Here is a 16,201-nt window from a genome sequence, read left to right as displayed (position 1 = left end):
CATCAGGCTAATTCTAGATGTAGCTTCAATGAACTGTGTAGCAAGTACCTGTGACTATTAATATAAACCAATGACATTAAATATACTTGTGTGTGATAAAATGCACAAATATTTACATATCAAATTGTGGGACTTTTATTAACCAATCTATAACCTCATTATTGTAGTACTTCACATTATGCTACAACTTGATAATTATACTTACCACCAGATCCTAACTGCTTGTAGAATCTGTATTCCAAGTGCAGCTGTGGTGCTCTTGACTTCATTGGCTCCTGAAGAGACCAAGATTTTAGGTTTTAAAAGTCAAGTTCTCAAAGCAACAATGTTAATACGACTGCTATCTGAAGAAGTATCTTTCCAATTTTCTTTCAACCAAAAGAGACTTTGACAATATTTACTTTCTTAAAACTGTTTATCACAGTGCAATACTGATAATACAATATTTACACCTCATTTAATTTGTACTCCATACTGCATATAGAACTGTCATTTCAAAAATGTTTCTTTGGGATTAGGAAGAAACACTGGATGCCAAAGGCAGAATTAAAATATATGCAATGTCTGGAGGTGCTGTTAATTTAGCAATTACAGGAGTAGAAATCTCAGTTTCAAAGGAACACAAGCCACTAACAGCCAGGAAAAGCATATGGGCACAAACATGCACCTACTGCAATAGTAACTTCCCTAAGTGATCCCTCTTCCAAGGCAAGCAACTGTTTTGAGTGCCCCCTAACATAAAAATCTCACGTTAGGTCAATGTACACAGTATTTATTTTCTCTCCCTTGATCCTCTGAAACAGGGAGGACCACTCCACTCCCCTTTTCTAAATATCTTCTAGTCCACCTTTTCACCAGACACCACTTCAGTAAAAGGGTGGAGGAAGAGGGAGACAGAGATGATTTCCTTTCAGAGCCAAACTCCCCAGATTTTAATCACACAGCTAATGCCAAGGGTGATTGGGACAAATCAAAGCATCTGTGCTTTCCCTTTGGTTATTAACAATGGCGGGGGGGTGCACAAATACGTGCACGTCCAAAACTCAAAGCATTAGATACAATGTCATGTAGAGTAACACTGCTGAAATATAAAGATCAGTAACACTAAATAAAGTATTTAACAGGAGCAAATCATAGGCAACCAAAAAGCTTAGAAAATATGGAACAATACTACAAGGGGCAGAACACAGATCTTCAGTGAAATGCTGGCACTCTTGACCCAATGACAAGATTGACTAGCAAGGGTCAGCAGAAGCATAGGCCATATTGTCCATTATTATTATTATTATTATTATTATTATTATTATTATTATTTTATTTATACCCTGCCCATCTGACTGAGTTGCCCCAGCCACTGTGGGTGGCTTCCAGCGCATCTAAAAACATAATACTGTAAAACATTACATTTTAAAAGGTTGCACATGTTTTTCAAAGCACAGAGAGAAACTACCCAGATAATCTGTTTAGGTATGAGCTTTGTAATAGCAAGAAGTTTCTTTTTTTGGTATTTATCACCAGGACGTTAAATTAATTGCCATTTTCTGTAGGGCTGTGGCAGAGGGAATGAGCATGTGCTGGTGTTCCATGTTGCCAAAAATTGCTTGGAAAAAATGCTGCGCCCACTGGAGTGCAAAGCCAGTCATCTGAGTAGTAACAAGTAGCTTGAAAATATTAAACTATACATATTAGCAAAAAGGTTTGATGAAAAGTATTTTAACCATTGGTATACTGAATAATAAATGACTTGCTGTATCATGAAAAAGTGGAAGCAGCTGGCAACTGTGCGATCTCTGAATAAGGCCTGTAACTCTTTCATTTTGGATACAACTTGTTGAAAGCAAGCATTATTTAGTTAATGAAAATCTAAGAGCTTGTAATTATTAATGAATGTCAACTTACCAGCTTAATTGCCACATATTCATTTGTATACAAATTTTTTCCTTGAAAGATAAGAAACAAGAATGTCAGATTTCATACCTCTGTAATATGTATATATAGATATAGATGGCAAAACATCTACATTGAAATAAAAAGTTGGTGGAACTTGCCCATTTGCTTCAATATGTAATGTCTGTCAAACTCTTATTGACCATGAAAAATCAACATTTTATTAGTATACTATCTATCCGCACTGGTTATTAAATACAATAAAGCTAGTTAAAGAAAACCAATGTGCAGCAGCTGACAGCTTCAGACACACACTTGTTCCTTGAGCTATTTGTTTATCTCTCAGCATTGAAAACTGTTACTTTAAGAAGTAAAGCCTCTTTTAGTTTGTACAGATGGGAACTAACAATTACACACACAGAAAATTACACCACACAGAAAATCACAATGCTTACCTAAACACAGGCTTAGACTCTAGCTTTCATTCAGTGAATGAAACTAAGATCACAGAACGGGGGATCTTTCGCTCCCCACTTGCAGACACCAGTGCTGCTATAAAATCTATTTTGGAAATTGGATGAGAATTGGGAATGGTTTACGGGGCTGCACAGGAATCTGTTGCAAGTTGCCCTCCCCCCGCCTTACATAAATGAAGGGGCAATTTAGGATCCAAGGCATAGTAACTGCATAATAGTATCTGCATTTTATTAACACACAATAATGAACTATGCAACCAATGAAATACAATACAGTTTAAAGAAGCTTAACTGATTATTCTGAGCATGCAATGTTTATTAATTGTTTAGTCAACCATAAACAATTTCTGAAAATTATTCCAGTACGAACAATAAGCAAACCTAAACAAGTTAATGACCTTATAACCCTCTTAAACTGTAAAGCCTTGATTAAAGTGTTTAATTACAACTCATATCAACACAATTTTCCCTAATAAGTTAGCTGCCCTTTAATTAAAATTATATAGAGATATCACAAAAGGTAGTTAAAGGATTGCAGAGTTCTACCTAAACAACAGGGGAGGGGTTACTTTTTTCCACTGAAGAATGTAAAGTAAAAATATCAGAACATTGCACTTTACTTATTAACATAAAGTTACAAATTCCAACAGAAAGACAGACTTTGCCTGCTTTTCCCAATAATGTTTATGCCACTTGTGATGGGACGATGAGCTGCTTGTGCGTAAAATCCAAGTCCCTCAGAGTTTGGTCAAGTTTGCAAACCTCTGTCTGTAACGGAGCCCCTTAAACATGGCTCTGTCAGTCGCTTGCAGATTCCGACAGTGGTTGCTTTCGGAATCGCTTCCAACATAAAAGCTCCTTAACGGAAACACGTCTTCTGGACTCTCTGCGTGACAGTTTCCGGCGAGGAGTGGGTGTCCCTACAGGAGGTCCTGAAACCTCCCCACTGTTTTCGCTGGAAGTGTCTCGGAGCCATCCCTCCTGCTCACTTTCCCTCAGCTCAGCTCTTCTCCCCCTACTGGTTCCCTCTTCAGCTGCTGAGTCTCTCCCAACCTGTGTGAGCCCTTCCACCTCCCTTCCTTCCGATGGCAGTTCCCTGACATCCACCTCCCCTCCAGGGCCCCCTTCACCCCCTCCCGCCCCCTCCTCTATGGGCGGTGAGGAGGCAAAACCCCGGAAGGAACTTCCTTCACCTTCCGATGTCTCGAACACTTCTCTCCACCTGTTGCGGTTCCTGGTCTCGAAGTACTCCTCCTCCTCAGAGTCCATCTCCCCTTCCCCTTCCGAATCCGTGAATCCTTCCAACTCCTCCTCCTCATCGGTGGTCCCAAAGTATTCCCTCCGGAACCTCTCCACAGGCTGAGGTTTCCTTGGGAACCTTTGATGGAACGTTTCTATCAATACCTCGTCATTGATATCTTCTGCCATTACCCAAGTGTTTTCTGACTCCGGTTCTCCTTCCCACGCTACCAAATACTCCACCTGATCCCCCTTCCACCTGGCGTCGAGGATTTCTGCCACATGGCTGCTGCATTCCCTTTCTTCTATGATCGGTCCCCGAGTGGACATCCCTTCTCGTCCCCCCTCATACGGTGACAGTAACGACCTGTGAAATACTGGGTGCAGTTTCATGTGGTTGGGTAACCGGAGCCTGAAAGCCACTGGGTTGACTTGTTGAATGACCTCAAAGGGACCCAACCTCCTGGGTCTTAATTTCTTACAACCTCCTTTGAACGGCAACCCTTGGGTTGACAGCCACACCCGATCTCCCACCCTTATGGTTTCACCTTCCCTTCGGTTCTTGTCTGCCTGCCTCTTGTATTCTTCCTTCGCCCTTTCTAAGTTGAGTTGGAGCTGACGATGGATTGCTTCCATTTCTTCTACAAAATGCTCGGCTGCCGGGACACTCCATCTCTCCCCTCCTCCCCCTGGGAATGCCCTGGGATGACACCCATAATTAGCCAAGAAGGGGCTCATCCCTGTGGACACATTCTCTGCATTGTTGTAGGCAAATTCCGCCAGCGCCAACTTCTCTACCCAGTCATTCTCTCTGTCATTGACATAACACCTCAGGTATTGCTGGAGGACACCGTTTGCTCTTTCCGCCTGCCCGTTGGTTTCAGGGTGCCGGGCAGTCGAAAAGTTGACCTCCACCTGCAGTAAGCTCATGAGCTTCCTCCAGAACCTGGAAGTAAATTGTTTTCCCCTGTCTGAGACCACCCTCAATGGCACCCCGTGCAACCTAAAAATGTGTTCTACAAATAACTTCGCTGTCTCTTCCGCCGTGACTGCATGCGAACAGGCTACAAAGTGGCACATCTTTGTTAGTAGGTCTGCCACCACCATGATGGCTGTTTTCCCCTTGGACTTCGGCAGATCAGTCATAAAATCTATCGACACTGCCTCCCAAGGTCGTTCTGGGGTTGGTAAGGGTTCTAATAGCCCCGCCGGCGCCCGCCTCTCCCCTTTGGCTCGCTGGCATTGCTCACACCCTCTTACATACTCCCGTACATCTTCCCTCACCTTAGGCCACCAAAATTCCCTGGTGACCAACCACATGGTTTTGTGTTGTCCAAAATGCCCCGCCGTGGGGCTGTCGTGCAACTGCTTGAGTACCCTCCCCCTTAAGTCTCCTTCGGGGATATACAGTGCCCCTTTGTAATACAACGCTCCATTTCTTTCCTCAAAACCCCCTGGTTCCTCTCCCTCACCCCTAAGACCTCTGAGCTTATTCTGGGCATATTCATCATTCTCTGTTTCCTCTACCAGTTCTCTTTGCCCCACCAATGCCGCCCCACACACCCAGCGGTCCTCTGGGATGACATGTCTCTCTTCGGGTCCCCCCTCCCCTTCCAAATATTCAGGTTTGCGTGAGAGAGCGTCCGCCCTAACATTTTCTGGACCTGGCACATAACAAATTTCAAAGTGAAATTTGGAGAACTCCTGGGCCCATCGCACTTGCCGTTGGTTGAGCACTCGTGCCGTTCTCCAATACTCTAAGTTCTTGTGGTCCGTGCACACTTGCACCTTATGTTGTGCCCCAATTAATAAATGCCTCCATCTCCTGAACGCTTCATGAATGGCGAGTAGTTCTCGGTCATACACCGTGTAGTTCCTCTCAGATTTGTTCAGCTTTCGCGAAAAAAAAGGCACACGGTCTCCACTCTGACTCCTCCTTCCCAGGCTGCAGAAGCACCGCCCCCACAGCCCGGTCTGATGCGTCCGTCTCCACTCGCATCGGTTTTTGTAAATCCACATGCAGGAGCTGTTCTTCCGAAGCGAACGCCCTTTTCAGTTCCTCAAAAGCTCGCTCCGCCTCCGCCGTCCAAACGAATTTCCTCTTACTGCTGAGACAGTCCGTAATGGGAGCCGTCAAATGGGCAAAGTTTCTGATGAACTTCCGATAGAAGTTTCCAAATCCAAGGAATCTTTGCACATCCTTCCTTGTTTTCGGTGTTTTCCATTCCAGTACCGCTTGGACCTTGCCAGGATCCATGGCCAATCCCTTGTCCGACAAGCGGTACCCCAGGAATTCCACCTCCTTGGCATGAAACTGACACTTCTCTAGCTTCACCCACAGCTGATTGGCTTGCAGTCTGCCCAACACTTCCCTGACGTCTTTTACATGCTGCTCCTCAGTCTCTGAATATACTAACACGTCATCTAAGAAGGCCACACAATTCTTGTAAAGCAAAGGCCCCAGGACGTGGTTCATAAACGATTGAAAGCACGCGGAGCCTGCTTGTAGGCCGAAGGGCATAACTAAATATTCAAATGCCCCCAAAGGGGTGAACATGGTGGTTTTCCATTCATCCCCCTTCCTTATTCGTATCAGGTTGTACGCCCCCCTCAGGTCCAGTTTAGTAAAAATCTTTCCCTTCCTGACCCTTGTCAAAATGTCATCAATTCTGGGCATCGGGAAAGTCACTGGTTCTGACACTGCATTTAAGGCCCTGAAGTCCACTACAAGCCTGGGTTTGTCCGTGTTTTTTTTGTCCACAAAAAACACTGGGCTGCCCCCCACCGCCCTGGACTCTCTGATGAACCCTCTCTTCAGGTTCTTGTCAATGAACTCCCTTAGCTCCTGCATCTCTCTGTCTGACATGGCGTACAGCTTGCCTACAGGGAGCTGTGCCCCAGGGAGTAAATTGATTTGACAGTCAAAGGGCCTATGTGGGGGTAGTTTGTCTGCCTCCCTCTCGCTGAAGACGTTGCTCAGGTCGGCGTATTGTTGGGGAACCTTCCCCTTCTCCGTTACTTCCGTCCCTGCTAGAGTGGCTCTGGCCCCTCCTTGAGCCTCCCGCTCTTTGCAGTGTTCTAGACAATGTGCTGACCCAAAGGAGACCACTCTCTGATGCCAGCCCACTAGCGGATCATGTAACGCTAGCCAGCTCATCCCCAAAATAATGGGAGCTCCTCCCAAGGTAGCCACATTAAACGCTATTAGCTCAGTGTGTCTTGCTACCCTCATTATCATTGGGACGGTCTGCTGGCTGACTTCTCCTCCCAGCAGCTCCCTTCCATCGATCGTGGTCACCTGCAAAGGGTTACTTAAAGGGATAGTCTGTATCTGGTGCTCAGCAGCAAACTCCTTACTCATGAAATTGCAGGAGCTGCCTGAGTCCAATAGTGCCTTTATCTTTAGTGGGTGTCCGTTAGGCAGCTCTAGTAACACCTCTATCACTAGGGCGGGTTTAGGAGGTTCCGGCGTGGGCACTTTCACTGCTCTTTGGCCTGGCTGCTGTGCCCCGACGGTGGCAGCCAGGCGTTGGCTTTTACTTGCTCCGGTACCTTTTCCTCCCTCTCCCCAACAGCTCCCGCCATTCCTTGCCATTCCTTTCTTTGGGGGCAGACTCTGGCAAAATGACCTGGCTGTTGGCAGAGATAACATTTCTTGGCGCCCTTTCCCTCCTTCTTCCGCTCTTCACTGGGCTTTGAAACTGCGCGCGCGCGCGCTGTTCCAATTTCCATCGGCTCTCCCGGCGGGAACGGTGGCTCTGGAATCTCTGGAATGCGAAGCTCCCTCCAACGTTCCCCCTTCCCTTCCCGCCTCTCCAAGGCTCTCGCCTCTTGGCGCGCTCCTATGGTCAGCGCTGATTTGGTCAGCTGGTCCATAGACTCCGCCCTGGGCGCCCGGGAAAGTTCATCCTTTACCGCCGAAGCAAGCCCTTCTTCAAAGAGCATTTGAATGGGTTCCGCCGATAGATCCCACCCCAATTTATGGATCAACATGGTAAACTCAGTCCAGTACTCACGCACAGATCGGCTCCCCTGTTTGCACGCCATTAACTGTCTGCGTACCACTCCCTGCTCAATATCGCTGGAAAACATCAAATCCATTGCACGAAAAAACTTCCTCGTATCCTTCAGGATGTCATTGTTTGTTGCCATCAGGGGCCTCACCCAGTCTTTCGCCCCCTTTTCGAGATGCCCAATCACAAAAGCCACCCGCGATTCCTCGTCGGGAAAGTCATCAAACTGCAGATTAAGGGCATATTGCATCTCTGTCCTAAAGGCATGATAGTCCTTGGCCTCCCCCCCAAACTTCTGCACCAATCCTGGCAACTTTCTGGCGAGCGGGGTGGTTTTCCCCTTCTCTGCATCTTGAGCCCTCCTCTCCTCGAGCCTCGCCGTCTGCAGCGCTAGCTGGACCTCCAACGCCCGGTACCTTTCCTCCAGGCTTGGACCCGCTCCAGCTCCTGCTTCTCCGGTTCCGGCTGGGTTGCTCATGATGCCTTCTCCTGCACAAACTGCTCACAGAGACTGTCGGAATGCTGTGATGGGACGATGAGCTGCTTGTGCGTAAAATCCAAGTCCCTCAGAGTTTGGTCAAGTTTGCAAACCTCTGTCTGTAACGGAGCCCCTTAAACATGGCTCTGTCAGTCGCTTGCAGATTCCGACAGTGGTTGCTTTCGGAATCGCTTCCAACATAAAAGCTCCTTAACGGAAACACGTCTTCTGGACTCTCTGCGTGACAGTTTCCGGCGAGGAGTGGGTGTCCCTACAGGAGGTCCTGAAACCTCCCCACTGTTTTCGCTGGAAGTGTCTCGGAGCCATCCCTCCTGCTCACTTTCCCTCAGCTCAGCTCTTCTCCCCCTACTGGTTCCCTCTTCAGCTGCTGAGTCTCTCCCAACCTGTGTGAGCCCTTCCACCTCCCTTCCTTCCGATGGCAGTTCCCTGACACCACTTAACTGTTCCATGAGTAGCTTAACTTGAAAGGACAAGACCGTCAATGATCATAAATAGTATTTTCGCTGGATTTACTTTTATATTTCTAGAACTGAAACAAATGTGGATATTTCTAAGTCAATGAGGAGCACTTTTTTATCCCAATAATTTGTATTGTTTCAGTACAGTATAAGGACAACAACTAAACAACTCAAACAGGAAACATTAGTCCAGTTACACAGAGTAGATTCCACAACTTTACAATCACAAATCCATCCCCACTGTGCAATCTATGAGTACAAAAACAAAAATCCCAGGGACACTACTTATTGACATATCCACAGGAGCATTTAACTTTGATGGGCAATTATTTTAAACCAGTTCAGCATATATTTTAATATTAGATAGAACTTACTGAAGTTCATCCCTTCCAAAATTTAGTTTATTAACTATATGTTCCATTAATCAATGTTTCAGCATATAGTCAAAACCTAAAGCTATTTTGAGGTTTATAGAAAGGCAAGACAACAACAACAAAAATAATAATCAAGCCTTTCACTACCAACAACACTTTGCTATTTTATCTATAAATAACAATTAGTTAGAATCACTATGAAGCTTTTAGCATGAAGCAAGAGGCTAGATGAATGCCGACATCATCAAAAAAGAGTTACTCATTTTTCCTCCCAAACACCTGCCCCATAAACCATAATCTCAGACGATAGTCATATTGGGTTCAGGTAATACAATTTTGTTGCACCATAGTAGCTGCCAAAAAGTAAGCATGGCCCTCTACTGCTTGGACTTATTCTTGTGTCAGTAACAGGTGAATATTTTGCTCATAGTTATATCCACCATCAAGAGTCTTTCATCCTTGAGAGCCACTGGCACGGCTGTGGGAGAAATCATGTAACCCTGACTACTGATATGATTGGGGCATCCATGTTATTGATGTGATGTCATGAATCTGTTTTTCTTTTTTGCTAACTGGTGTGTCAACAAAGTATTTTTCAGTTAAAGTGGGAGAAATTTTGTGAACCAGAAAAGAATATTTTATTCTTTAAGAGAAAGTAGCATAGGTGAGCCAGCTGTTTCCTGGCTTCATGAGCAGCTGCTCAATCATAGCCTCAAAGGTTATGAGAAATGTGGAGCTGGAGCTCCTTAAGGAGTTGGAGCAGAGCCCTTTCATTAGCTTTATCATTAATCATACTCTGAAGAAAAAAATATACTAAAGCTTTTAGTTTCTAAATCTAAACACATTTACTAGGGAGCAAGTCCTACTGAACACAGTGGAAATTGCTTCTCAGTAATATTAATATGCATAGGTTTGTGCTGTAAGTCTTACATGCGGAACAAAATTATTTACTAAAACAAAACATATCATAGGCAACATGCAAGTGAATGAATGAGTTGTGGTCTAAAGGAGGAGAGATGAAGCTCTCTGTCCTTTCCTCCCTCCAGCAGCCTCTTCTGTTTCAATTCTAGGCCTAGAGGAGAGTACTTTGCTGCCTCTACATCAAGTGTAGAGTTCAAATGGGCTTCCAGACAGAAAAATGGAATGCTCTATCCCAATCACTAGTAGCCCCCTGCATGTGTTCGCATGTGACATGGAATATAAAAAGTACCCTTCTCCAAATCCAGTACAGAAACCAAGGGATGTGCTATTCGTCTGATCCTGTGGGATGCACTTCTATGCTGGACGTGGAGGAGGGAACCCCACTGTTCTCTACACCTGGCATGAAAAATAAACCTGCAGTTTTATTTGTATTGTGCTGGCCTATTTCTTATGCATAAAGTGTGACCCTCTGATGTCAGCCCCTTTTATAAGTAGCATGCTAGTAATTTCTGGACTTGTTGGGAAGCCTGCATTTTATATTTGCTGAAATGAGAATCAGTTTGGGAGTATGATGAGGACAGCTTCCGAGATAGATGTTCTTTTAGGCACTATTGCAATGCAGATGGAACTGGCACATGTGCTTAGGTAGTATGGCTTGCTCTTATTCATTTCATTACAGAAGACCGCTTTATAAAAAGTACTCCTTTTTCCAATCATAAGACATAGATAAATTTAAAGATATATGTGAAACAAATTTGGCAGCCATTTAAAAAAAATAAAAGTGGGATAAGCCTGCTAGCCTGACGTTAAAATGAAATTTGTTTCAATAAAATGTTTCAGAGCAATAGTGAAGTATATACACTCAACACTTGATGTGCCTAAATTTAAAATCCATACTGAGGCATGGAAGCCACACAGTGGCCTTTGGCCTGTGACTGTTTCAGCGTCACTTCTTTCACAAAGTTATTGAGAAGAAACAGAAGGGTACAAATATGATCAGTATTCTCTCCTCATACCTCCAGTTTGATAACTGATCACAGCTTATATAAATGAAATTAGTACACAATACTTGTTGGTCTTTTTTTTCCTTCTTCTTTTTTGCATAGACTGTATTTGTTGATTGTATGTGCTTATATTTATAATAAAAGCTCGAACAACCAATGTGATGATTATTCTGCTTCTAAAATTTTGAGTTAGTAACTTAGAAATATAGCAATTAACATATATTTAGCACCATGTTATTTGACTAGTCCAGACATAACAATACTGACATAATAAACCACAAGTTAATTAAGGGCACTGGATTACATGCCCCTTCTTCTCCTGTGCTGCTTCTGCAATTTCTTTAAAACAGTTTCTCCATTATGTGAGAAACAGGGAACTGTAATAATGTCACTTTACTAACTAGAATTGAAGGGTGTCCCAAAGGAAAGTAATCTAGGTCCCAACCTTATAAGTACGAGGACCTGTATGCTAATTGTTCTGGCCTTGCCCCACAGGTCCACCATCTTGGAGAGTGCCACATCATGGACACTGAACCGTACCTCTCCGTAGCAGCAGGGTAAAGCAGGAAGTGGGTGAACACTGCCATATGCACTACGTGTAGGGGTGTCATGTCAGCCTGGCAGGCACAAAGGCCCACATGGTGGACTGCCCCAAGGAGCTTGGGCATAGGGCCTCCCAAAAGGACACAGGTTGCACCACTGCAGGGGGGGCAGTGATGTCATGTGCAGGGAACTATTAAAAGGGGTTTCTTTCCTTCTTTCAGCAGGCATTGCTAAAATGGTTAAAATACCCTCTTCAGCAGGAGATTCTGAGACACAGCCCTACCTGAATCGTGGAGGGGAGAGTGTCTCAAAACCACCTGCAAAATGGGAGGAATTTTCACCAGTGGAAGATGGAGGCTAGCACATGGTGGCACCTGCAGGGAGACTTTCCAGTGCTGAGTTCCAAAAGTTGGGTCAGGGCAAGCAAGTTCAAGACCATCTTGTCACTGGTCTTAAAGACAAAAGTGGTTCCAATGTGTGGTAAGCCAGCACACTCGGGCAAAATTCTTGGAAGTAAGGTTCACATAGGTGTCCATGAACCACCTCATGTGATGCTTTTCTGTTATGCACTCTCACACTCCAGAGGGGCCTGCTGGGAAGGCTCCAAGGGCAGTCTGTTTCAATGAAGAATGCTGGCGGGAGGGGGACACTGTGGCTGCAATGGTGGCAAGGAGGGGTAGAAAGATAATGGGAGGGAAGAAATAGGAGAGACAGAATGAGAAGGGAGGGGAGAAGGAAGGAGTAAATAAACAAACAAACAGAGAGGTGTGAACAATGCCCAGTCCCTTACCCAGCCACCACTGCAAGGGACCCAGGACTCTACGTGTTAAAAGTTGCCATGGCTGCAGCAGCAGGGCAGGTGCCAGTACAGCCACCCTCTCTCTCCTCCCCATTTTTGGATGAGAGCCTGATGCTTAGTTTATGCCCAGTCTTCACAGGCTTTTGCAGAGCACTTGTGATTAATTCCATGGCCCACTAGGGGTCCGCAGCCCACAGATTGGAAACCTCAGAGCTACAGTTCCCCTTTTCAAACATAATGGGGAAAGTGATTTAAAGAAACCATAATAGAAATACTAGGGTCAGGCCAGGAAAGCAGTGGGAAGCATACTGCGTCAATGCTCACTCAAGGCTTAAAAAAACTTATTATTTAAAATAATGAATGAATGAATGAGTGGTTTATTAATCCAATACTGTTAAGTCCAAACCTACCATTCTTTAAATAAAATGCATAGCAATGAAAATAAGGGCCTACGTGTAAAAAAAAGATAGAATGCCACTTCCACTCCTGGAATTCAACACAAATCAAGACCAACGATGACGGAAGATCCAATGATCCAAAGTTCAATATTCTATAATCTATTGTACCCAAAGAGCCAACCTGCAATCTATGTACTCAAATGAATATTCCTACCACAGCATATGGCATGGATTCATTCAAGGGTCCAAAAATTACATTCCCAAGATATCAGAAATGTCTTTACACTATGCTGACAAATCTATAGTAACTACCAGCAGTCATAATTTTGTATTATAGTCTAAAGAAACAGACCTCATTATTTTGAAATGAAACAAAGTTAACATACAACACAGATTTGAATGTTTCAAAGGCATGTGCATCTAAAATTAAATGAGCAGAATCTTACCTAATCGTAGCTCTCCAAAATTGCCACATCCAATTTTTTTTCCAACTCTAAAGTTAGGTCCAACCATTAACACTCCAGAGTTTGAAGAGCTGCTGCCTCGTGGATTGTGACTTGATCGTCCACTAGGCCTTGCCATTCTATCATCCAGTTTGTCCTTGTCTTTCTTTTTGCTATCCATATCAAGTTTACGGTACTCCACTTTGAACTTCTTTCCCCTTTCAAGACAGGCAAGCTCAAATGGGGTAAAGTAGAAATGGACACATCACTAGTTAAGTGCTCCAGCTAGTTACTGTGAGTCAGCAAGCTGCTGCTGGCAGTCACTGCTTGTGTATTCATCCCATTCGCAAAGTATTTTTCCTTCGTAGTTGTTACAGGAAAATATAATCTCAGTAGATCTTCTATCAGCACCATTTACTGGTTTTTAAAGTGCTTCTGTAACAACAACAACAACAACGTTTATTAATCAAGCATGTAAGGACAAAGGTATACAGGTAAATGTATAAATTACATAAAGCATATTGTCATATGATTATAAGTTTACTGTTTATTGGTTCAACAATAAACTCACAAAATATCAGAGTTGTGTACATGTTGTTAAATGTATCACCTACATGTTACAACACAGTATCTACAAACAAAAATATACGGGTGCGAACAACCAATTAATAAATCTTTGTAAAGTCTAAAACACCCAAGTCACGAAATTCAAACTGATCTCTAGAAATGTGCTGAGCTCCAACATTAGTGCACATCAAAATAACACATTAAATAAGTAGACATACCACACACCATAGCACATCCCAAGAGAAGCTAAATCTCCCCAAGATTAAGTTGCAAAAATCTGCTAAAATTGTTTAATGACTGAGCCATCAGACTGATGGAGTCATTATATAAAAATGCCTAAGGTGAACTATTATTTCACTTTAAGTTGCAATAATACATTTTCAAGAACTAGCAAGAATAGGCTTTAAATAACAGCATCAATAGCATGCAACAAAGTACAGTGGTACCTCTGGATACGCACACCTTCAGTTGCGTATCCTTCAGGTTGTGAGCGCAGCAAACCCGGAAGTATTTTTTTCCGGGTTTCACCACGCACACATGTGGATAAGTGCTCTACCGCCCCACGCACATGCTCAGAAGTGGTCCCTCCAGTTGCAGAAACCTCAGGATCAGACTGGAGCTCCGAAACAGATCCCATCCGCAACCAGAGGTACCACTGTAATATATTATTTCAATGCCCTCCTCTATCCCACTTCGTGCAAAGCTTTATATTGTGGACTATTTTTTTTCCCTTTCCTAAAAGGTGTCTGGGATGTTGTAAAATATAATTTTAGAAGGATTCTTTATGTTCACATTACAAAATCTGTTGGACATACATAAATTCTGCAGTACCAAGTGTGAAAGAAAATTATTACAAAAACACTCTTGGATCAAGTGACTTTTTGGGTCAAAAACTGCCAAAAAGTTGAATATTTAAAACACTAACTTTAAAACACTAATTCCCCTACATGCAAAGAAATGCTGAGAGGATGAGACCAATAGTGGGTCCTACAGTCAAGAAGGCAGTTTCTGCATGTGCTATAGAGGGAAGTGAGGGGCAGATGGGGCTCTTCGACCTGGGAAGGGAGCCCATCTAGGAGAAGGAAAACTGATCCTAAACCTCTGCTGCCTTGCAGGATAGACCCTACACATATCCAGAATGGAGTCCTTAAGGTTGGCTGGTGCTTTATACTTCTCCTTCCAGCAACTTCTGCAACCAAGCTGGTGCCAAACAGATTGCTCTGCTTTGGACCACATCAGCAAGGCTGCTGGGCAGCCCAGGACCTCCATACACACTCCCCAGGTTTGAGCTCTGGAAAGGTCACTTTGATGCTGCCAACACAATGATTTGACTCCCTCACCCACTGGGCGCACTCCACTGTCAAGACAGGCAGGTGCCAACAACAATTTAAATCAAGACAAAACAAAATACTAATTACAGAACATCTATCTTCTAGATGAGTCCTCCAGAATGGGAATGAGGAACCTCCAGCCCCTGAACAATACTCTTTGTCACCTCTTTAAATCAATCTCCAGGCCAAACTCAGTGTCCCAAATCCCTCTGGAGAAAGGCAGGTGAATTTAGAGAAGTATCTTGACAGCAAGCTGGATAAATCCTTAATGCCTAACAACGTAGAGGACAACTTACATTTTTTTTCACAGCCCTAATTCTATCCTGTTGTCACTGGAAAGTGTGCTGTTTATAAAGTGCCATATCCCACTGGAATGAAACCCACAAGCTGAATAACTAAGCAGCAGGCATTTGATGAAAGGAAAGTGAATTCTGATATGTGAAGTAATGAGTCATCAAAATGTAACGAGCAGAGACCAATAATTCCAAAAGAAAGGAAATGAGTTTCCAAGTTTTAAATGTTAAATAACCTATTTCTCATCAACAACTGACATCAACACTTGTTTAAAAAGAATAAATATGAAAAAGAGGAAGAAAAACATCACCACCATAGAAGTACTATGATGCTCTGATGCTATTTTCAGATGCTTATCATTACTTTAATTTCATTGCCAATATAAGTAAAAAAGAACAGTTTAGAGTTGGAACTAGATTACAAATTTCTAGGCAACACCAGATTTTTTTAAAGGCACCTAGGATTTCTCCTAGTATTACTATAGTGTCATGCAGCTTTTTCCATAGTAAATTTGTCTCTGAACTTTTCATCATTTCAAAGCATTGCTTGTTAAAGTTCCACCTTTCCAGCACACCACTTCCTGAAAGTTATGAGAACCAACATAAAATTACATAGATCCAAAAGCTAGTGATTTTTCTTACTATCATACTGAAACTATTACACAATAACGTGTCTCTTCTTTCCAAACAATTCACTTTGCTTGGCTGTTTCTCTGTATACAATTTTTACAATGAAAGCAGCCCATCTGTTGGCTGCTCATTTTATTTCCCCTCCCCTAAACTCCTAATACATATTCTCCAAACCCTAGACCAGACTTTCTCAACCTTGGATCCCCAAATAATGTTGGACAACAGCTCCGATCACCCTTGCAGGAACAGTTGTGAGGGATGATGGAAGCTGTAGTCCAACAACATGGAGACCCAAGGCTGAGAAAGGATGGGCTAGACATGATTCA

At 43.5% G+C, this 16,201-nt stretch overlaps 1 protein-coding gene and 1 long non-coding RNA gene across 8 annotated transcripts in view; one reads left to right on the top strand and one right to left on the bottom strand.

Annotated features, from left to right (window-relative positions):
* Positions 1-16,201, top strand: part of LOC308458549 — a 436,164-nt gene that overhangs the window by 218,797 nt on the left and 201,166 nt on the right. The window lies entirely within an intron of this gene.
* CSNK1G3 (casein kinase 1 gamma 3) overlaps positions 1-16,201 on the bottom strand; it is a 56,800-nt gene that overhangs the window by 30,386 nt on the left and 10,213 nt on the right. For all 7 annotated transcript variants that reach the window (XM_080972899.1, XM_080972901.1, XM_080972897.1 and 4 more), the window contains 3 exons: positions 13,058-13,489; positions 1,900-1,940; positions 206-275 (listed from right to left, as the gene is read on the bottom strand). In XM_080972899.1, coding sequence (XP_080829025.1) covers positions 206-275; positions 1,900-1,940; positions 13,058-13,235 — 289 coding nt within the window. In that variant the 5' untranslated portion in view covers positions 13,236-13,489. The remainder of the gene's footprint in view (positions 1-205; positions 276-1,899; positions 1,941-13,057; positions 13,490-16,201) is intronic.

The sequence above is a fragment of the Podarcis pityusensis genome (assembly GCF_964106645.2).
Source record: "Podarcis pityusensis genome assembly, chromosome: 11".
Taxonomy (NCBI): Eukaryota; Metazoa; Chordata; class Lepidosauria; order Squamata; family Lacertidae; genus Podarcis; species Podarcis pityusensis.
This window is presented reverse-complemented; position numbering and strand designations above follow the sequence as displayed.